Source organism: Mesitornis unicolor, unplaced genomic scaffold, assembly GCF_000695765.1.
Source record: "Mesitornis unicolor isolate BGI_N332 unplaced genomic scaffold, ASM69576v1 scaffold16499, whole genome shotgun sequence".
Taxonomy (NCBI): Eukaryota; Metazoa; Chordata; class Aves; order Mesitornithiformes; family Mesitornithidae; genus Mesitornis; species Mesitornis unicolor.
In genome coordinates this window covers 5,516-28,807 of record NW_010208161.1, presented here as the reverse complement: position 1 = coordinate 28,807, position 23,292 = coordinate 5,516, and the positions used below count along the sequence as shown (strand labels likewise).

General features: G+C 38.0%; 1 protein-coding gene across 1 annotated transcript in view; it reads left to right on the top strand.

Moving 5' to 3' along the window:
• Positions 1-23,292, top strand: part of SLC16A10 (solute carrier family 16 (aromatic amino acid transporter), member 10) — a gene marked incomplete at its 5' end in the record, with an annotated part of 30,172 nt that overhangs the window by 5,772 nt on the left and 1,108 nt on the right. The window contains 2 exons of the mRNA XM_010192404.1: positions 19,177-19,320; positions 22,284-22,512. Of these exons, the coding sequence (XP_010190706.1) occupies positions 19,177-19,320; positions 22,284-22,512 (373 nt within the window). The remainder of the gene's footprint in view (positions 1-19,176; positions 19,321-22,283; positions 22,513-23,292) is intronic.

Genomic DNA, 23,292 nt, shown 5'->3' with positions numbered 1-23,292 from the left:
AGGGAAAGCTTTTGCATAAATCGTAAATGATTGTTAACACTTTCAGAGTACTGAAGAACAAGGCTGTATAAGCAGTTACGCCTATTTTAGAGGTTCTGTGTATTTGACAAAAAGCTTGTAGTTTTTTTACCAAGGAACTTGTACGGATGTTTCTTGTTTCTAGATTGGACTAAAGGTACTAAAGATGACAAAACCCCTTTTTTAATACCATATAATTTTTCTTTTTATAGTGTGCTTTCACTCCTGTTGAGCACTTTTCTTCCCCCCCATATCAGATTGGCACAAATGATGATTGTGAAATAGAGCTCCAGTACAGGAAAACAACTTGATCAAGGCTGTTTCTAATATAACGTTCGATAACACTATAAAACTATTCCAAAGTACAATTAGAATGTAATGTTTTGAAGATTACCTCAAAAGCACGCTAAGAGATTTAAATTCCAGCTTTTTTTTTTAAGCTCAGAGTTTGAGAGGAACCATGAAGCTTAAGTACTTAGAACATAAAATCTTCAATGGTGGTCGGTTTGCTTTGTGTGCCACATTTGAGAGGGGATGCTTCACCAGTTCTTAGGAACTCTTCACTGCTGAGTTTTATTCTCGAAGCCCCTTCCTGAAACCCACAAGGTTTTTTTGTTTTAATTTACTTGTCTCTACTCAATCTTGCTGTGTAACTCTGGCTCTCCTGTAAACCAGAGAGGAAAATCTTAAACAACGTGTATAGTATTCTCCCCCTACTTTAAAATAAAACCATTCTAAACAAGAAGCTTAGCTTTCGTTCTTGGCTTTGGAGAAAGCGTTATTAATGGAAAATAGCTTGATTTTTTTTTTCCTTTGAACTTTGAAACCATCTCCTTATTATGATTTAGATTTCTATCCAAAATTTAATTTAGGTACCTTTGAACATATGCAAAGAATCCATGGAGGACTGAGGTACTACTTAATTTGTGTTATGTACCCAGGACTCTTGACCATACTCTGAAAGATTTAACACCTAAACCAAACTTTGATCAGTAATTATGAAAGGGATGGTAAGAAACAGTATGAATTGGAATAAAATTGTGTTTAAACTACGTAGATACCATCAATGTCAGGTTTCTGTTTGCTTATGTGTATGATCCATTAGGTACTATGTAAGTGCTCACTAAGCTTTTAGAAAGATTGACATACAAATAGTTTAATAAAATAATCTCTCGCTTTGCTGATGTTGAAATGGGAAATTAAAACTTAAATTTAATAAATAGCAGTATTTGCACTTCCATAATGCATGAGATCTTTCTAACCTTCAGTCTTGGATAAAGGATCAGGATGAAAAGAATTTAGTACCTGCAGGTCATCTGTTGAAGATTATTTCCTAATTGGTTTGTATGTGTTTTCCAAGGACGGATGCATCCTCGGTTGCAGAAATCTGCGTGACAGAGCAGGAGTTTGGATCACTGGGTTGCAGGAGGCACTTGTAGCACTAACAATAAATTCACTGCTTGGGGCTTAAAGAACAAAGTGTTCTTGCAGCTAAACCCACCATTTCTGTAATTATTTCTACATAAACCTAAACTCATTCAAGAATTTAGGTCTTGCTTTTTAGAACTAAGCACACACTCATCACTCTAACCCTAATTTAATAATTTCAAAAAGGGAAAATATTTTTAATTTAAAGAAGTATTTATTTTTATGAAAACATGAATAAGTGAAGAACCATAGCATTTACTGCTGGTGGCCAGTAATGTATGCTGGGGAGGACTATTTGAAACCTTAGTCTCTGGGGATCTGTATTTGAGACAGTGAATAGGTCAGTGTTTCTGAAGGAGCAGCGTGGATGCTGCCCTTCAACACAGATAATTCGCCGCCAGTAAGATAGCTCTGGACTTCTCTTATTTTAGTTTTGTCTGCTTTTGATAAAAACCCCACATTTTACCTATTTCCAGAAGTACATAAAAGTATGTACTTCCAGATAAGGTAAATACTGTAAGGGGGGTGGGAAGAAATAATTTTGCTAGTACATTTACCAAGCCAGAGGTGACTTTCCTCACTCTTGAAAATGAAAGTTACTGTTGCTCCATTGTTTGCTGCATTTTCAAACTGTGGCACTACTGGAAAAGGGATATGGTACTTGGACAAGTGACAGTTTTTGTTACGCTAAAACTCTTGAAACTTTCCCACCATTAAGGCTGGCAATAGCTGGACTGTTAGAGTGAGCTGCTGGTTGCAAGTGCCCTAAGAAAAAACACTTATACATGGCACCTCATGCCTACAAACTCATCCCTTAGCCCTCTGATGTGGTTCCTGTAGTTCCAAGTTCCAATGTTCCAAGTCCCGTTTTTCCCTCCTGGAAGGGCAGTTTCTGTTGGTGCTGGGTGCTCTTGGCCATGCAATGGAAACATGGGTGCCACAGGCCCTGCTGGTTATGGTCCTTGTGTGTCACCACTTGGGTGACACTGGAGGCTGCAGACGTGGTGTGCTCTGGTCACTGCACATTGGCTGCTGTCTGCTGGTGTGGCACAGGCTTGGGACAGCGGAGGAGCTCCTGAGGTCCCAGCTGGGGTCTCTGCTTCTGAGGCCAGACCTGATTTCTGTTCCTCTCTTGTGTCTTCTGAAGTGTATTGGAAAGGAGGCTGCATGCTGTGAAACTTGTAAGAAGAAAGGAATAAAATCTTATTTTGGGCTTTGGAATAATAGAATTAGCCAGGTCTTTGTAGTTTTAACCATCTGCACCATATTTGCTAGCTAGAGTAAAAGCTGTTAAAACCGGAGAAAATAACCTGCTCAAGAACTAGGCTCTAACTAAAATTAAACAAATCAACAAATTAATTATCTGGCAGGCCCAATAGGGTTCATATCAAGGAGCTGGCAAGAATTACCAGTCCCTGACTGGCAGATGTGGCTGCATGCGAAATAGGCATCATAATCCTTTTGGCTCTTGCAGGGCAGAAACTGAAAAGCGAGAGCTTTTCTTATCCCAGTTTAGTTGGTGTCAAATTCCATTAGTATGTGTTTCATTCCATGGGATTTTTGGAAAAATACTATGAATGGGGTTTGTCTTAATTTTATTATATACTTCTAGCATTAATTCAGACTGTGGAAGAGCAAACTGATGTGTGGGATTATTGAATCAAATGTGTTGCTCTTCTCAATTTTAAAACCGGTCTAAACTGCAGTGATTGTGAATTTCTTTTGATGTCTCTAAAATAGGCAAAAAAACCCAAAAAAAGTAGTGTAGTCCATTCAGGTTTAAATTGTGAGTTCGTAGCAGAAATCTGACAGATTATGCTAAATACTCTTTCCAGGTTGTTTTTAGTAAGGACTCATAAGTATATCATATCTCATTAGGAAATGATTAAGTTTATTTAAAAGAAGCCATACACAATCTCTGTGCCACTTGCCCTGTGCGTGCTCTGCTAATAAATAAAGAACGTCTGTTTTTCAGGAATCACAGTGTAATGTTAAACACTGAGTGCTGTTCTCTCTTATCCCTAAGAAAAGTGTGTACTTAATCAGGATCATACATCTTTAATTCTTATGAGTTAGGTAAATTCTGTTAGTATTTGATATAAGGTCATATGTTAGGTAGTTTAGAAGATATGCTGTTGCTTTTTGTGCTTTATTTAACAGGGTGAAAAGAAATGCTGCTTAAAATGAATGTTGTCACTGTTTCATCTTTTCTAAGCAATGACTAAGGTCACTACTAAGGTTTAGTATGACTTCAGGAGTACATTAATTATGAGAGTTACAAAAAAAGGGGCCTGGTATTGTGGTGTTTTCATATAGCAATGCTCAACCACCATGAGGAATACTGGTAGGACTGAGGATATAATCTTAACATTTTCAGTGCAGTGTTTCAGTCACATCGTAAATTGTCTTGGGATGTTTACAGTATCTCCATTAATTCAGCTTCAAAGAAAGACATGGTTTGGTTTAGCAGTTACTTTTGCTGAATGTCTCTTGCTAATGATTTCTCCTAACTTATTTAGTGTTTGACACCTTGAAGGATGAACAACTGAACTGAACAGCTGAATGGTTGAAAAAAATAGTGCAAATATTTATTACATGTTTTACTTCTAAAAAAGCAGCTGGATGGTAGACAATGCAATAAAATGTGTATTCATAAAGCTCACCTTTCTAAGTCTAAACCTCTTTTTATAAAGAAAATACATAGTCTTAAAGAATGGTTAGATCTATTTTGAAAGTTATGTTTAAATATTATTATAGGCTTGTATACAAAGCTAGTCATTAATTGATAAGCAGTGGGAGAGGTACCATAATACTGACTGGACTCGTAAAACTTCAGAACAGCTCGTGAAAAACAGATTTCGGTATTTCTCACCTTGCTTTGCTGCCCGTTTCTTAATTTACTGTGTAAATGTGACTTTTCCTTTTGATGCTTAGCCATGGTTCTATTCCATGGTGGGTACATACTTGCATATGTAGAGATTTTTGGTTAGCAGTGGCTGTGGAGTGCATGTGTTCTGGGTCTATGTGCTTTGTGTTTAAGATAGGAAAACATGGTGTGTGCCCGGCCATTTTTCCCCACAACTTCTTTGGGAGAATCTGTCTTGGGGACAGATTTAAATACTGGATTTATTCACCTCCATATATTGCTACTGAAGATCCAGTGTCTCATTGCTTCTCTGAATCTGTACATGCAGGAATAGGTTTAGCTAGACCTCCAAGGAACAGGGAGGTAAGATTGCAGACTTAATGCTTGGGGGGAGAAAAAAAAAAGGTAGGTACAGCTTCAGATTCTAAAGCTGCCCCTGAGAAAGAAAGCATCACCTTGGCCTCTGCTCGAAGACTTTAATCATCTCTAATGGAGAAGAAAATGCATTTTGCAATTAAAAGTAAAGAGGCTTCCAAGCAGCTGGCCAGCTGAAAGGTATTCCGAAAACATAGAGCAGCCCAGGACCACTGGTAGGTACAGACTCGGGCTCTGCTGGCATTGTGTTTGAAAATAGATTTGCTGGCTCTGCTGGTAAGCTACCTCTTCAGATTCTTGGAAACTTTGTAACAAGGAAGTGAATGTTTAGCTTCTAAATAAGCCTGGCTGCCAGCAGTGGACACTGTAGCTGTTTTTCACTGGGAAATAAAAATACACCCTAGTATGAGGTGCTGTGCTTTGCTATAGGAAAACCAGGAGTACACTGTTTGGAAGAATTCAGAGGAGATTCCTTGCTCCCTCTGATATTATGTTGCGTGAAGGTAATCAGTTTAGCCAACTTCTCTTTTTATAGACCTTAGGAATGGCTGAGAAGTGCCAGTGATGACAAACATTCTTACCAGGCCAGTAATCCCCTGCTCTGGTCAGTCCCCAGACAGCTGTGACAGATTGAGTGCCTCGCTTGGGGGGATCACTTGGCCCATTTTGATCACTTGAGTCAGCAGTACCCAGCATCCCTCAGCATCTTCTGGATAATCCTTCCAGTTCAGTTTGTTTCCTGTTCATGATCTCCCATGGTCTTTCAGCTATCCTTCCAATGACATTTTTTACAAGAGGAAGTTTCCTGGGAAATAGGAAATGATTCACTTTCATCTCCAAAAAAGAACAGGTTTGGGGAAACTTGTTCATCTGCAAACTCAAATTAAATGTAATTAAGAGACTGGTTCTTATGTCTTAACTTTTAGAATTCAACATTTCTGTTACATTATGTGTGAAGTTCCTTAGCTTGTGTTAGGTCAAAACCATTAACAATACCAGAGCACTTGTAAACTGAATAATTGACAGCTTTGAGGATTTTAAGACAGGTCTTTGAGGCAGCTGACTAATGCAGACAGATCTTCTCTACAGAAGATAATGTAGTAGTGAAATATTTAGAGACCTGATCAAAGAGCTCAATAGGGTTTTTAAACCCTTGGAAGTTAAACCTTTTCCCTTGACATAATGAAGGTTATCTTTGGTTTCCACACTTGCAAAGACATACCTCTCTTGCAGTACAATTTAGTCTGTTCAGACTTGCAGATCATAACACAACCATGAAAATGTACATCGTGCCACATGCCAGGCTACATCTGTGATCACATATGGCCTGTGTGTATATATATATGTGCTTCTGCCTTCTTGAAATTTTGAAGAGTTTTAAGTGTCCGTGAGAGACCTCCTTTTGATATCCAGGGCAGCTGGTTCACTGGGGCAAGCTCACTGGTTTTAGTGACAGGTAGAGTGCCCACGGATGTCAATTGTCCTTCAGAACTCAGGAATACCTTCTCTAGGTGGTCTCTGGGCTTATGGATAGCTATGGGCAATACTGCAATTGTATTTGCTGTTATCAGAGAGAAAGGTAATGATCATTCTGGTGTATAGGGAAGCTTTAAAGCAATGTATTTCAGATAGCTCACAGAACAGATGATGGGCATTTAAAGGCTAAATAATTTGGCAATCTGCTTCTCAGATGGAAGCTAAAATGTGTTCAAAATCTTCACCAGCCTAAGAAAACACAGATTTTTATTTCTGGGAGGGGCACAGAGATGGTTGGAATCTTAGTAAAGTACTTTGTCTATGTGCATTTAAACACTTCTAACTGGCATCAAACTCATTTTCTAGGCTGCATCACAGAATCAGACAGCTCAGATAAATAATTAGTCTGTCCTCTGTGTGGCTTAGTCTGTCTCCAGATCTGTGTTTGTTACTTGAAGTTGTGGTGTCTAGTGCTATGCCCACGTAGTCTGTCCTCAGACAAAAAGATAGTGCTGTCTGTTGGTCTATACTGCCTATCTTTTGCTGGAACATCCACTTTGTTCCTGTTCTTTAGCTAAGACAGGTCTTTTTATTTTCACTTTAGAAACAACATGCTAAACAAGAGGACTTGCTGATATGATACTGATTTTTGTTGCCAGATTGGATTTTCTCCTCTGTAGTGCAAGATCCTTGACTTCATGTGATTTAACTAACAACTGTTTTATCACCTTGGACTGCCTTCTTTACTTGAACCAGGATGATTTGTCCTTCAGCTTTGTTCTTTACCAGCCAACTATTTTGACTTGTTTCTACCCATTTCTCAGTCTGTATCAGTGATATGCAAATTCAGTGTTTGGACATTTGCCCACTAGAACATAGGCCAATAAAAACTATTTTCCTGTGCAGTCAACTTGGTGAAACGAAGAGCTGAGCTCTCATGAGATCCTCTGTACCCACAGTTTTTCTAGGAACTTACTTGAAATTCTTGCTCTGTACTTCCATATACTCAGTTTCTGAAAGGCCTTATTTAGTCAGGACAAAACAGTCTCTCTGTTCTCCCCATTCAGAACAATAGCCATTTTTCACTTGTAAACTGCACGTTCCCCAGGCAAAAGCTTTGGGTCATTAAGAAGAATTATACTGGAAAACATGAAGGGTATAGTAACCACCCAAGATTCTCCAAGCAGATGTGAGCTGCTGTATCTGGTGAAGCTGTAGGATAGCCAGGATCCATCTCACTGCAGTAGTTGATGTTCTGCCCAACAAGATCCTAGTCATCCCCCACAGCATTGCTAACAAATATTTTTGTAATCTTCAAGCCTCCCCTACTGATGTTTTGTTCCCTATATATTGTCAGATTTGACATCTCTAGATTGACACCTCATTTGAGGAACCAGTGTTTCAGTTGCTGTCCTTGCACGAGTGGCCATCTCCACACAGATGGTGGCAGTTTGCTTTGTGTCCTCTGCAGCGGGACATGCATTTGCTGAAGGAGCCACAGTAGAAAGGAGTCAAGTACCTTGCAATAACTGAAGCTCTTCAGGTTGTGCATTCTGTGTGTGCAGTTCCAATCTTGCCCCTCTTTCCTCCTTTTAAGTCCTACGGCCCTGGATTCCAAAGCAGAGGCAAACAGAAGCACAGATATAAATGCTGTCCTTTATGTCTGAGTGCAAAGCATGATGAAAAGTATGGCGTATACTGTATGAACTCTAGCAACCAAAAATCTCTAAACTTAAACGCATGCATGTCTATACACATAGCACCTCTTGAAGAAATTTAGTTCTTGCAAGGTAAGTACTGTCTGTTTTGTGAACCATTTGCATTATGTCTTAAATGTGCTCCTTTTAAAATGTTGTGTAAAATAATGTTTAGTTTGGTATGTCTGCGGTTTTTTTACTGGAAAAAAACTGGAAAAAACCTCAGCATCCATCTCTATATTCACTTGCTTTTACAGGCTGCTGTTCAAGAAATGTGCTTATTTCTTTAGATCTCCCACATCAGTCAATTGTCTGATGCCTACTATATCATTTATTTCCCAGAATCTGCTTCTAGTCCATTTTGTAATGATAGGATAGTGTCTTTTAAATAATGTCCAGTACTAACAGGTAACTGTGTGTCAAACAGACTTCTCTGTACTATAGGCAATCTAAAAAAGTTTATAAGTATAGCTGTCAATTTTAGCACTGTTACCTTTCTCATCCACTTACTCTACCATATTTCTGTCTCCAACAGAAGACTAACAAGGCATTGGTTTTGTAAAGATCCAATGCATTTATTAAGCAGCTCTCTCTGAGACTCCAAATCTTCAGTGGCTCCCCATGCTTTACTTGCTCTTCTAATCTTTGCATTTATCTCCCTTCAGATCTCAACATCTGCTGCAGTTTGACTGCCCAGGTTAGTGACATTTTCCCCCTTTATCCACTTCTGTAATGATCCTGTGCACCTGTTTCTTTCCCAGTGTTCCTCAATGTTGATCTGGCAGTATTTATTCTTGGCTGGTTTGTCCACTTCTGATGTCGGGGGTGGTGGTGGGAGAAGAAATAAATTATTTCCTACTTTATACCTGCAACTGTTATGAAAGCATATTTAAACTATGTTTTCTAACTAAGTACTAGAAAAAAATGAAAATTACAAGTACAGAAAGAATAGAAACTGAAAAGAATAAAACATATATGTTTTTTGCTTTTTTTTAGAGGTAAAAGTACATGAAAGCTTACAGAAAAACACTTTTAGGTAGCAGTTATACTCAAGTACAAACAATAAGATGCTGTTGAAGAATAAGAGCAAAGCAATTTTCCTCTGTACCAGCAGAATGAAAGGTTTGAGCTACACTATGATTTCCTTTGTATCAGTCTCTCGCCGCACACTGGTTAATGTTGTCTTGCATAATATAAACTGTTTTAATACCATGCAAGCATATAGTTCAAAGTCAGATTAAATTGTAACATGTATTATTATTTTGTTGTTGTTGTTTTGTTTTTTTTTTAAATGCTGTTTTAATGGTAAACTCTGCCTTCTGTCTTTGGACGTTTGGTGCAACTTGACCTGAACTAAACTTCTCAGGCTCCACAAGTGCCCAGAGCCTCTGATCACAGTTGACATTTTCCTGCTATCCTCATGCAGAGTAAATAAAACTAATTGCCAAAATTAAGAACTTTTCTTCACTCATTGCAGACTAGTTTTTGTATCCCCTTTCTGCTCCAAGAGCAGCTGCATAGAAGTCCTCTTTGGTTTTTAAATCCTTCTTAGACTTGTGAATTTCTTCCCATGTATTTTGAATTTTCCTCTCAGGAAATCCTGGAACTTGGGTCTTTCCATTTGGTTGCCAGTAATTCCCAAGCTGTGGGCTATTTTTTTCAGTTTTTTTCTGATTGAGTTAAAATTTTGTCATTACTATTGAGTGGAGTACTTTCTAGGAAGAGAAAGAGGTGGTTTTGGTTTGTTTCAGGCAGGAAAGCGAACTGAACATAAATGTCTGCATCCTGAGAGAGGGCCATATCTCTGTATGAGGAAGGGAGACTTTCATTATAACAATATTGTTGTATTTTAAATGAAAATATGACTACTTGATTCAATGTGTCTGAGCCCTGATCTGGTAGATATTTGACAGTGTATTTGGGACCTCTCTCTAGAATTGAGGCTCTTGTGAGCGTTTTCTTCTGTTTCTCAGCAGAATGAGACAGGCAATTCAGCCAGCTCTGTCGAAGCTGAGGCGATGAGGAGCATGTCCACAAGTAGATCTCTAATGTCAAAGTGTTATAGATGCCCTCAGAATTCTGTGGCAGCTGAATAAAGGTTTGAGAATCTGTTTTCATCTTACTAAGTCTATGGTTTCAGGAATCTAGTCCTGAGAGACTTGATAAAGGTAGCACAAATTCTGTTGTGGAATGAGGAAGTCAACCTCTTAGAAGATGACGGTAGCGTTGTAACATATAGATAGTGTGTGTAAATTTTAGAAGGAGCTACTCTAGGAAAATGCTTTCTGCTCACACAAATGAGTCATACAATCTTGTCTGGTAATCCTATTGCTAATTCTACTGGTGAGCTGAGGAAATTTACTTGAGGTAACAGCATTACTTATACAAAAGGATGGATTTCTGTTTTAAAAGCTTTTTGTTGCTGGCTAATTACTTTCACTGATGCAAATAAACACTTATTTCCATTCTGACCTCAGTCTGGCCTGCAGTGTTTCTCTTTGCCTTTGTCATCTTCCTGCGTAGCTACACAACATGAGCTCTCTCCTTCCAAGCTTTTCAGTATGGCATGGAAATCAGCTTTGGAGCCATTTTCAAAACATGTTTCAAGCTGAGGGATACTTGACCTGAAGACCTTTAGTTGGACAAACTAGTCCTTATGGTCTAAAGAATAAGAAGCTTCTCTAGAGAGCAATTTGGAGCATCAAGAGTCGGGCTTCTAAACTGCCTCTCAAAAAAATCTTTTTTGGTTAGGAAGACCAGCTGGCCAAAGCAGACAGCTTAAGTTCAGCAGTGAGAAGACATCTTCTTGTGAGATGTAAGTGCTGTAGCTAACACTGTATTCTAATAACGGTCTTGCTTGTTGCGTTATAATGGTGTTAGCACTTCGCTTTTTCCACTCACTACTTAATTTAATTGGTTATACACAGTTAGTCCTTCTTGTCCTCCCGTATAGTCAACTGCAAGCTTACCTTCAGCTTTGCTGAACTGAATTGTCAGAAGCTAAGTATATGCTTTCTATAAAATTTATGTAATACTTCTAGCCATGTCTAATTCAGGCAAAGATAAGGAAGAAAATTAGGTATTTAACTCCAGTACCTACTATAGTAGTAACTGTAGCTACTAACAGTTAAAAAAAAATAACTTTGCACTTATTTCTGGACTAATAGCATATGCTGTTATATTCCTCTTATCACTATTCTTTTATGATCTTTATTTTTAAACCAGACTAATGAAGTTTGACCGTATTAGTTTGGAAGTCAAGGCCAATGCATTATCATCACTAGACAAAAATAGTACAATAGATATATTATTTTCTTTTTTTTAAATTGAGGAAGACTAGATGTGTAGCAGCAGACTTCTATTAAAATTTTACTTAAGTATGCTAAATAAAACTAATTAGTATTACAAGCTTTTAATTTAATATTATAAAGAGGATGAGCTTGCTGTAGCAGGTTTTAGTTGCTTCACTTCTATTAGCTGTTTTGAGAATCCATCTTAAATTGTGTTTATGGCAGTTAGGCAAAGCGTTTCTGTAATAAGTCCAGTGCATACAATGTTAATCATCAGTGGTTAATGAAGTATTTTCTTGTTACTTTGAGTATTTGTACAGGATATCTTAACCCATTGTTTTGATAACCTATAATTTTTTTAATCAGAGCATATAATATAATATGCTCAGTTTTAATTACATAAGTTATAGCCTGATTAACACTTTATCCCATTATTAAATGCTGCAATGATTTGAAAGGAATTGCTTATTTAAATTTTAGAAGCATAATGTAAGTGGTGATCTCTGGAAATCCCTTCCTTCAGTCATAAGGTGTTACTTTTAACTGAATGTGCAGCAGAGTTACCAGGCTAGTATAACACTATTTATAATACTCAGTAAGTTTCCATTTGTTCTGAGACAAATGTTTTCCAGATGTTCTGAGACATCCATCAAATCACTTCATGAATCATAGAAAATAAGACTGGAGGGATCACAGTATTTCATCAAATTTACCCAGTTTTTTGAGTACAGACTTACTTCAGTAAAAGACCTTTTAAAATATTTGTTTTCAAATATTTTTTTTCATAAGTCCTGCTTATCAAATCTGTGCTTATTGCCAGATCTTCTTTTGGATTCTGTACACATGGTCCATGCCTTTAATAATGAGTAATGTCCAAAATAGGACATAATACAGCTGAGGCCTTACTGGTACTGAGCAGTATGTGAAGGTCACATCATGTCATATATTAATATATTCTACTACTTTTGCAATACAATGACATTATTAGAACATGCTGAAGTTTCGTCTGCTAAACTTTCAGTTCCTTTTCTAAAGACCTGTTGCCAGATCATTCTTCCATTTTATTTATGCATCTCATTTTTATGTCACGTAGTGCTTCTTGAATATTCTTTACTCCTATAATGTTTAATGGAAATGAATCAGTTATTTCACGCTATTGACTGAGATGCCAGGTTGCCAAGATAATTTTGAATTCTAGTCTTTCTTTACAGTGTCTGCAATAATCAAAATTTGATGTAATTTGCAAATTTAATAAGTATATTCTCTATTTCACTGTCCATATCATTAATGAAAATGTTAAATAGGGGTAGGTTTGGTCAGGTTTCTACGGAGCATTCTTTGGCTATTTTCTTCCATTTTACAACGAATCACTAATTAACTACTCTTTTATAAAATAGCTTTTCCAAACATTTGGACATCCATCTCTGTAGCTTTTCTATTTAAGTAATGTATTCCAAACCGGCCTATAAGAATTATATTTGAGAGAATTTCAAAGTGCTGGCCAAGGTCAAAATTTGTTATATCTGTCCTTCCATCTGTTGTCAAGGTTTGCTACCTACCATGTAATAGAGAGAAATCAGAATTATTTGGAGTTGTGGGGGGTTTTTTGGTTTTGTTTGTTTTGGTTTTTTTCCACAAACCTATGTTGATCCTCCCAGTATGATGTTACCTGTGAGATGTTTATGAATAGTTATAGTTTTGTTTCCCTTTCTGCTGCTGTTCTGGAAATTCAAGTTAATGTCATTGACCTGTAACACTCTAGGACTGACTGACAGTAGCTAATTTTGGACATGGAGGATAGTTGTTTTGAGAGTAAGACAGTCCAGGAAACACTGCTTTAGGGCCACAAGGAACTGGTGGAACCAAGACTGTAAGCTGTGGGTTGTAGTCACAAATGAGAATCAACTTTAAAAATACTTAAAAAGAGTTATCTGACAATTTAACTCTTAGCCCCCACATATATGTAGCACTTCAGTTCTTACCTGTCCCCTAGCTTTATTCCTCATCCTTGCTCTCAGTCACCGTGAGCTTCCCTGGATTCACATGTGCTGTATCAGTCTTGCTGCTGCTGCCCAAGCCACACCAATCTACCAGTGTCCTTGTGGCTCCAGTGGGATCCAGCCTCTGTTGGCACCTCCAGGAGCTACTGGTGGAGGGTAGGACCTGAGATGGAGTTGAGCAGAAGTCATGGACTCTCGTGCTGCAGTGTGGGGGTTGTCCCCCATGCTTCAGGCTTTTCTCAGCCCCACAGCATGCTTTTTGCATTACACCCTGAATATCTTTCAGGCCTACCAGTTGGCATTCACTCTCTGAAGACCTGAGAACTGGTTTAATTGCTTTAAAAGTTATTAGCATTTGTGACTCTTTAAATAGAAAAACTGCTTATTGGTTAACAACCACTGACTTTGGTTTCTCTAATTTAAGTTTTCTGCCATAGATCACCTATTCTGATCTCTGGGGTCATACTCATTCTGCACATGCTCTTAAAGATAACACAAACACCCTTGATTATTTATTTATTTTTTATTATTTAGAGCAAATTTCTTTAGGACTAGCTATTTTTGGGGGGGAACATACAAACCATGTTAACTATGTAATTGTCAACCTACTTTTTTCTTAATCTGAATTTGTAACCTTTTTATGTGAAATAGGCTTAACAGTTAACTTGTTAACTTATGTTCAGTTTTACTTAAGAAATTCAGATTACGCTTGTTCTGAATCTTCATGATGTACAGATTATTCTGGTTAATCTGCTTTACTTGGCAATCAGGACATTTTCTTTTATTTCACTATGTAATCATCACCATGTTTCTTATCAAGACAACAGTTAATACTTTTCTCTAGGCCTTTGGAGGAGTTTGCTCGTTCAGGCATGTTGTTGACTTGTTCATTGAAGGGAGGCTGTTGTGTGATAGCACTAACAGTACAAAAAGATCTGTACATCATCAGTAAGGCTGCTCTTTTCTCAGGAGATGTATGCGAATGAAACCTAAGCTTTTAATTTTCTGAAATGTTGAAGATCTAACTGTAGTCTTGAAGATGAGCATCAAAGTACTTTTTCTACACTTACCCACTCCATTTGCTGGTTGCTGATACACTCACTTGGGCATGCACTTAGTTTATTTTTGTCTTTTGCCTTTCTTGCACTTATAGCTTTGGAAAACAAAATATATCCAAGTGATAGAATGAGAAGGCTATCTTATCTTCTAATAATACTGAATGGGTTTTGGAGGCCACGATAGTAATAGATTTAAAAAAATCAATAGATTATGGAGGTATTGCCATGCCTAGATTGATGGCCAAGTCTCATACATATTATATGAGCCTAGAACTATTTTGAGTGTCTGGATTTAGAATTGTTTCTTGGCTACGAGGGCCAATTAATACTGAAAAAACCCAAGATTATTAAAACTGTTCTGGATACTACAATTGCTCGTACCTCAGGGCAGATTCCATACCATGGGCACTATGATAGGTGCAGTCTTGGTCATAGATTTGCCTGTGAGGTTATGTTTTAGACTCACTGACGCGTCATGCAAAGCTTCATCTCTGTTACTTACAGACATGGCTCACTGCTTTGCATTCAAGGAAGCACAGTTCTGCCTGGATTTCTGTAGAACTCGTGCATTTCTGGAAAGCGTGAAGAATGATAAGTTTGTGTAGGCTTGTTTTCCTGTCTGGGAAAGAAAAATTAAAACCAAAAGAACTCCCCTTAGCTCTCTTAGAATACTGTCAGTTTGGAGCATAACTGCCTCAAATTGTGTAGTATCTCTAATTTATGAATGGTACCAGCAATACTCTGTAAACGTTTCCTTTTTTTCTTCAGGACTTGAAGAAAATGCTAGTTTATTTGTGCTCAAACTTTTCTAGGTTATATATTTCTGTTGGCCATCCCTTTTGGTGAGAAAAATTGCATTGTGTTTAACCTCCTAAAGCTTTCCTTAATTGGGAATTCCCAAAATGGAATATACACAGGAGGAGAGCAGTTGACAGAGAATTCTTTCTTACTAGCTCATTCCCACTTTTGTCAGATTCAGGTTCTTTGTGCTTGGAAAATGGACTAGAGCTATGCTCAGATTGCTCTATCTTTGATTCAGTGCATGAATGTACCTGAAATATATGTGCATTGAATGGAAGATCATGGCAAATCTGGCCCTTGGTTGGTGGTGTAATTTAGGGCTGGGCTGGCCACTAAATGATGGACAGATGCTCTGTTGACCCCTCTCCCCTCCTCAGAAGGGGAGGAGAAAGAATAAGGGAGAGAGACTTATGGGTTGGAAAACAGGTTTAGTGAAACAATAACAATAATACTACAGGATAATAATATAAATAGGAAAAATAATGAAATATATACAAAACCAATATAAAATCCAGTGACTATTACGTCACCAGAGACTCTGCAGAGCAGGTTACTGGAGAAGTCCCAAACTGGACTCAGCAGCAGGTGGGAGCAGAAACTGGATTCAGGAGTGCACAGACTGTGGTTGAAGGCAGACAAACTAGCAGGGTTCTGCTTGGCCATCGGCCATGGCAGAAGCAATGAAGACGAGGAAAAAAGAGATCCCTCAGCTCTATACTGAGTGTGACATCTGTGGGATGGAATACTTTGGTCAGTTTTTGGGTCGTCTGTCCTGTCTGCTCCTTCCTGCAGGTGTGACACTTCACAACATCCTAATACAGTGTCCATGATGGGGCAGTGGCCTTGGTCTCCATACACACGACTATAAGCAAGCACTATACTTACATACTGTACCTAATAGTAGCTATAAACATCAAGCACTGTCAGTTGTGGAAATTAGCACTGTCTGGAAGAACATGCTGTTAGTTTCAGAAAGTACAGTCACTTAGAAGAGACTTAACTGAAAAGTAAAGTCACTAAATGGATAATTAGTTCTATTTAGCTCAAACCAGGACAGTTGGGTGGAGAGAGGTTAGCCAAGATAGTGGCGGGGGAGAGGAAGCAAGCACTACAGGCAGTACCAAGTGGTTCATCTTTCTTCTATTCTTACCCTAACAGTAATGAGAATTTGGACAGTAAGATCTGTGTTTGTATGTATTATCCTGGTAATAGAGACAAAACTATAAGGTAAAATGCTGGTGCCAGGGATGTGTTCAGTTATACTGTCTGCTGCCTGTGTCTTGATTTGGAAAACTGGATTGTACAAAACTTATTTTAAAGTAGTAAAGAAGCCATGCTAGTCTGGAAAGCCCTGTACTGGTTGGCTCAGGCAAAATTTCTGGCCTTTTCTACATCTGGAAAAATCAGACCTGCAATTCAGCATGCACACAGCTTTAACGAGTGAAGAGCTAGCTAAGTTAGTGAGAACAGGCAAAACCCATAGGAAAATGCTTTGACTTTTGATGTGTCTGCTGTGTGCCTGCGTCCCCATTTGACTGCTGCAGATAATGCCTGAAGAGTCATGTAATTACAGCCTGTATAGTTCTGCGATAAGAGCATTAATGCATGAGATGCTGCTTGAGAAGGTTCACAAGTAATTGCCTATCATGGGATTTTTGAGTAGTTCTGTCAGTTAAGTCTGTGGAAATCTGAATTTCATTTAAGCTACTTCATCGTAAATAAGTAAATGTATTTAACCCATAGTTACAAGAAATGTTTTGAAGTCCAGAATGAGTTAGCACTTACAGGAATGAATTAATCCTGAAGCACTGTATTTTCAGATATTCAGTTAATAATACTGCTGTTACAGCTTATTTAGTGACTGTATTGCTGACGGTTGAATGTGCTGTTAAGGATCAGAGGGTCAGCTGCGAGATTGCACCAGGCTGCCCAGGGCTTTGTGCAGCTGGGGCTGGAAAACCTCCAGGAAGGAGACTGGGCAAGCTCTCTGGGCAGCCTGTGCCACTGCCTACTACCCTCCTTACACCTAGTTGGAAGCTCTCTTTAAGGTTATGGTGTACTTAAGGGGAGTGGAAGCTAAAAAAAAAAACCCAACTAAATTAGATATTTGAAGATCGAGATGAGTAGTGGTTATTTTCCTACTTAAGGAGTTGATTGAATCCAGTATTTTCCTCCCATCGATCTAAGAGCAGACAGCATTTCACCCTTGAGAGTGCTGCTTTCAGAAATTCAGTTACTCAGTTGCAGACACAGGGTTAATGGTTATCAATGTGGAGCTTTATCTTGCCTCTCAAAAAGTCTCAGGGAGCAGATGAATTTGGTCTGCTAATGAAACAAGCCAGAGGCTGCAGAAACATGGAACAGGTGACAAGAATGGCCGAAAACACCTTGGCTTCTCTCCTCGGCTGGACCAGCAGCTGTTAACAGGCACGTAAAGGTGGGAAAACTGTCAGCTTTCCTCTTCTCACCTTTGACAGAAAGGGAATAAACAGAACAACTTATCTTTTATGTTTAAATATCATTCCAGGTGAAAAATTTCATCAGATTCTGTTCCCAAATGTGTCTTGAAAAGCAAAGAAAAAACCCTCAAAAACAGAGCAAGCATCTATCTTTAACTGAAGTTAGAAACTATTCTTTAAAAACAAAAAAACCCCACTAACCCTTATTTTTCACTTCCTTTCTGATAAAATCAATTATATTGCACAAATTAATATTAGATTTAATAGACTTTCTGTAACATGTAAATAAAACCCAACTGATCTTATACCTAAGAAAATAGCTGTTATTCAGCAAATCCTGTTTATGTTGGGGGGAAAAAAAGGCTCTGCTTGTGTATTAACATGCTGGCCAGGAAAGAATCTTGACTATTTTTCTCTAGAAGTATTTAGTAAAACCCAAGTTTTCCATTTTATAGATAGGAGATTAAGAGTTCTCTATTTTGAAGTGATATCACATAATCAGAGTTAATAAAAAATGGTATGCAGCTTCTACTATCCAGGTCTGTCAGCCTGTGGTCTTCTTCTCTCAAATGTTTTTACTACATCTTTACTTAAAACCAGTTTCTTCTGTTTGCTTCTTCACACTTCAATCTATACAGTTACTTGTTTGGAACCAGTTATGAGCACAGAGGTCTCAGGACTATGCAAATGATTTCTACATCTGCTAATGCCCACTCTGGCACATCTGCTATTGCCAAGCGTGATTGTGGAAGAAATCTTTATGGGTAATTTCTGGTCCTCATGGTTGATAAACAACAAAACCCAATTCCACAAACAAAACTCACTGTTGAACAAGAAAGACTATAAAAATTCAAGCCAGTCTTATGATATTTTTCTTTTAACATAACTTGAAAAGTTAGAATTACAGACACTGGTAGCTCATCACACTGTAGTTGGTGGTCTGCTGTCAGGACCTTGGGTCAGTTGCTTTAGCTCTTCTTTATTTGAAGTGCCAGATCAATCTCTCTTCTATTCTGCCCTGTGTATTGCTGCTGTAGCTGCCCCCTCTCCTGGAAGTGCTCGCTGTTGTGTGGGCACTGCAGGTGGTTCCTGCTCCTCTTCCGCCTTGGCCCTGGATGTTGCGGTGGCCGTGGGTGTCAGGATGAAGCAGTCTGGAGGGGCCCTTCCTACGTGTACTGTGTGGCCTCCACCTCTCTGCCCCTCTGCTTCTTGCTCCTGGCCTGAGCTATCTCATAATTTTGGTAGCGTGTGTCTGTATTACTGTGCAGAACAGTGCTGTGGTGATACTCATCCTTCAGTCGGACCTGAGAGCATGTTCTGGCCCATAAAACCACCTCTTTAGGTGTCCTTTGTGGGTTCTATGTTAAATTTATGACTAGTAAATGAAATGTGGTTGGGGAGAACACTTCTGGGTTCTCATCAGTTTTCTTGGTATTAGATGCAGCCTTGCCATTTTTTTGAGTTAAGTTCCTTAATTTGAATAAAACAACTACATGTTTTCAGATTGTTTTTATTGTATTGTTCTTAATACTGATAAGCCAGTGCAAAACGTATTCTAAAATCTGTAAAAGCAGAGTAAGTTAGTTGACCAATTGTAGCTGTGTTTGTAAATCTGAGAGTCAGATTACTATTTAACTCAAGCTTTCTAAGTTTTATCTTCCTTTTAATTCTAAAGTCAGTTTATTTTTTCAACTCTCTTTTTAAACAGATGAAGCATGTAAAAGACAGATTTGGTGACGAAGTGCCAGAAGAAGTGCTTCTGCTGTGTCTGGGCATTACTTCAGGAGTTGGCAGATTGGTCTTTGGCAGAGTTGCAGATTATATTCCTGGTGCAAAAAAAGTTTATTTGCAGGTATGTCTTCACACTGTTCTGAAGGAATACGCAAACAATATTCTGAAGGCTTTGGTTGCAGGTATATTTAAGTGATTGGAGGTTAAAACTTGAGAAATTTCAAAGCTCTAGGAAACTCAATGTATGGTTGTTGATCCTAGGAGCCTTTGGTGCAAAGTTCATAAGTCTCTGATTTTTTTTTTCTTTTTGTAATGCTAAGGAAACATGTCTACTACCTGCTGACTGTTTTCAGCTGGAAATTAAATTGCTAATCATTAGCATGTGAATGAGAAAACCTTTGGGGATTCTCTAAATTCTGCTTTCCTTGTTTTATCCCATGATTTCATAATGGTTGCAGAAAGATGATTTTTTTTTCCCCCCTATGTTTCTCTGTTAAGGGTTTTGGATCTCTTGACCTTTGATAGGTGGTAATTTGGTGTGAAGGTGCATGGTACATGCTGGTAAAGCTATAGGAATGTAAGAGGTGCTTAGTTGAGGAGATTTTGGTGAATTTGAAGATTTTTGGTGAAGTAAGTTACTTACAGAAAGAGCCACAGTTTCCAGAAATGCTGAAGCTTAGGGGTGAAGGAGGATATACACTTTTTTTGCCCTCTGTACTTTTAAACGCCATTCTTTTGAGAAAGAAGTGGTGTTAGTGTAGATTTTTTGAAAAGCTTTAGTTAATAACTTGCATGTTATCAGCCACTGGGTGTTTGTTTTGCTGTTTTAAAATGAATAACAAGGGAGACATCTAATGGCTATTATCTGTACTACATCAGTGAAAATAAAACTTGGGAAAGAACCACTTTTCTGAAGATGGAGTATTTGTTGCCGTAGTTACATCAGTGCAGACTCCCTGGTGATAGACACTGGGACTGCATCTCCTTCACCTGCATTGGTTTCACACCTATTGTTACACTTCCAGGAAATCTCAATGCTGCCTTTTCACTTTTTATCTTAATATTGACATGTTACATGTGATTTACAAAGCACAAATACCAAGCTTGCAGTATAACTACAAGCTTTTTTATTCTTTTAATTGAATAGCTAGAACTGAAAAGTATGGAGTTTTGTTAAGGGCATGAACTAGGATTGACTGAGTCCTGTTGGTTTCACCTCGTTTTAAGCAGGAATACATGTTAACTTTTGCTAAACCATGCCCCAGCATCTTCAGATCTCCCGTTTCAAGTCAGCATTTTTGAGGGAAAGTGAATATTCACCTCAAGTACTATTCTGGATTGTCCAGCACTTCATACAATTGTCCTATTTAATGCAAAAATCATTTAAGAATTAATTTTTACTAATGCAAATGAAACATCTTTCCTCTTAAACTTTACTGTCTCATAATTGAACAACTTACAAGAGTTCTACCCAGCAAGTTCAACCTTCATCTTTCTGTTTCTGCATCCTTTTATGGACCTGTCTTGCTGGATTTTGTTTTATAAAGTCTTTCGTAATGGAGTGATGCATTCTGTATCTTGGGGATACAAAGCTCAGTAATTCTGGTTTTAGTGCTCCTTTTACTGTAATATGATAATACAAAGTATCTGGTCAACAGTATCTCCCTATAAGAAAGCTGGGGAAGCTGTTTACAAGGTCATGTAGCAATAGGACAAGGGGTCCTGGTTTTAAACTAGAAAAGGGTAGATTTAGGTTGGATGTTAGGAAAATATTCTTCATTATGAGGGTGGTAGATCACTGGAACAGGTTGCCCAGAGAGGTGGTGGAGCCCCATCCCTGGAGATACTCAAGGTCAGGCTTGATGGGGCTCTGAGCAACCTGATCTGGTGACATTGTCCCTGCTTACTGCAGGGGAGTGGGACTAGATGAGCTTTAAAGGTCCCTTCCAACCCAACACAATCTTAAGATTCTAACAAAATCTTGTTTAGAGTTTGTCTGCAGATAACGACACTGCTACCTGGATATAAACTCATCTCAAATAAGGAGATTTTCTGTGTCAGAATACACAGAACTGGGAATTTCTTTACCACTATCCTTAAGTTCCTATAAGTCTTCAGTGTTTCTTTTTCTATACTTCAGATGCCTCACAACTGTTTTTCTTTAGTACGCTAAATAACGTACATTACCTAAAAAAAGTTACACTGTCCTGAAAGTTAAGTTTCATTTAGCTGTCTGCTTGAAGACTTTTCCTAATGAAGCAGTTTATTTGATGTCGCTTGTCCATCAAAAAATTGTGATGTCTAGTCATTTTAAATGACCTTGTTTTTCTGTAATGGTCTACAAGTGATCACTGCATAATGCATACATCTTATTTGGAAGTGTAGTTAAGTGGGACATTGATTTCCTATGTTGACGTCTGAATGTTGCACAAGGAAAACTCTTATCTTCATTATTTTATTTTTAATTCTGCTTCATTTTGCTGAAAGACAGTTTTATTCCTTTAATTTACAACAAACAAATAATAACCTTAATCTAAGATGACAATATAAAATCTTTGTAAGTGTGCATGGCTACAAGAATACAGCAAGATGCCTTTATGTGGAAAAATTCAAATAAGACTTTCAAATACCGCCTCTGAATATAAGCACCCTGAAGTAATCACTCATGATACTGATATTTTTGATTAAATTACAACACTGAGGAGTCTAATTATAGTGTTTTAGCTATATTAATCTTCTGGTATTTTTGTGGCTTTCATTTGTGAAAAGCGCAGAGAGGAACTTTTCAAAAAATGTTGGTGCACAAGAAATGACCTTACAGAATCACTGCAGGTGAGGTGAACACGAATGCATTTTAGAAACTTGTGAAATGGGCAGTAGAATTTCTTTGCTTGTGTGTCATGATGGTTCTGGGTTTTTTCTTTGTATATAATTTCTGCTGGTGGTAATCCATGGAGACTGCTTATATTGTTTTAAAGTAAATACAGGCAGACAACTTAAATAACAAGAAATGCAAGAAAGCTTATATTTTCCCTCTGTCTTTTGCTGTGATGTGGTTTTCTTTTTCCCTTTGGTCATGTTTAGGTTGCCTCATTCTTCTTTATTGGTCTGATGTCAATGATGATTCCTCTGTGCCACGTCTTTGGAGGTCTCATTGCCGTCTGTCTCTTCATGGGCCTCTTTGATGGGTGCTTCATTTGCATCATGGCTCCCATTGCCTTTGAGCTCGTTGGGCCTCAGGATGTCTCCCAGGCCATAGGATTTCTGCTAGGACTCATGTCAATACCTATGACAGTTGGTCCACCCATTGCAGGTAAGTATAGATATGGTCTGTAGCTGTAAATAAGTTTCTATGTTCACGTGACTTTTTGCCATATTTTCTATTCCTACATCATATGCAGTGCACTTACATTGGAAGTTTTCTCTGTATGCGCTCCAGAACATATGGTGAATTTAACTGCTGCTTACGGGTTATTCATTTACTGTACTCTTTGAAGTTTTCTTCAATCTTTTTTATTAAGTTACGCAGATGTAAAATATTTCTCAGAAGAAAGATAGGTTTCCAGTTGGATTGAGGACCTGACACTTTCCTTGCTGTTGAGGTAACAGCCTGTAAATTGATTGTGTTACAGAAGGGCTCCAAATTTAGAATCTGAAAATTAATTGGAACTCCAAAATCTGCTCATGCAAAAACAATTGTGAGGATAAAAGCTCCAGTCACTTTAATTGCTTCTTACAAGTAGGAGCATTGGCTTTTTTCATTCTTTGGGAGACTGACAAAGTACAGGTTTTGAAGATGAAAACTGGAAGTTGTTTGGGAGGTGGAAATTGCTGAAGCTATAATCCTTAGCACTGGTGATTTTCAATTATAATTTACTCTAAGGTCTGTGTGCTACTGAAAGATACTTAAGACTTAACTATGCAGCTTTATAAAGAATAAAATTTTAAAGCTAGAACAGTAGAGACTAGGTGATTCCTGTTCTGGATACAATGTCACAGCTATTGATACTTAAATAGAACTTGATTAATAGGAGGAGTTTTGAGGGAGCAATTAGAGTGAATTGTTGAAAACACACTTTTTAATAAAGAGGCT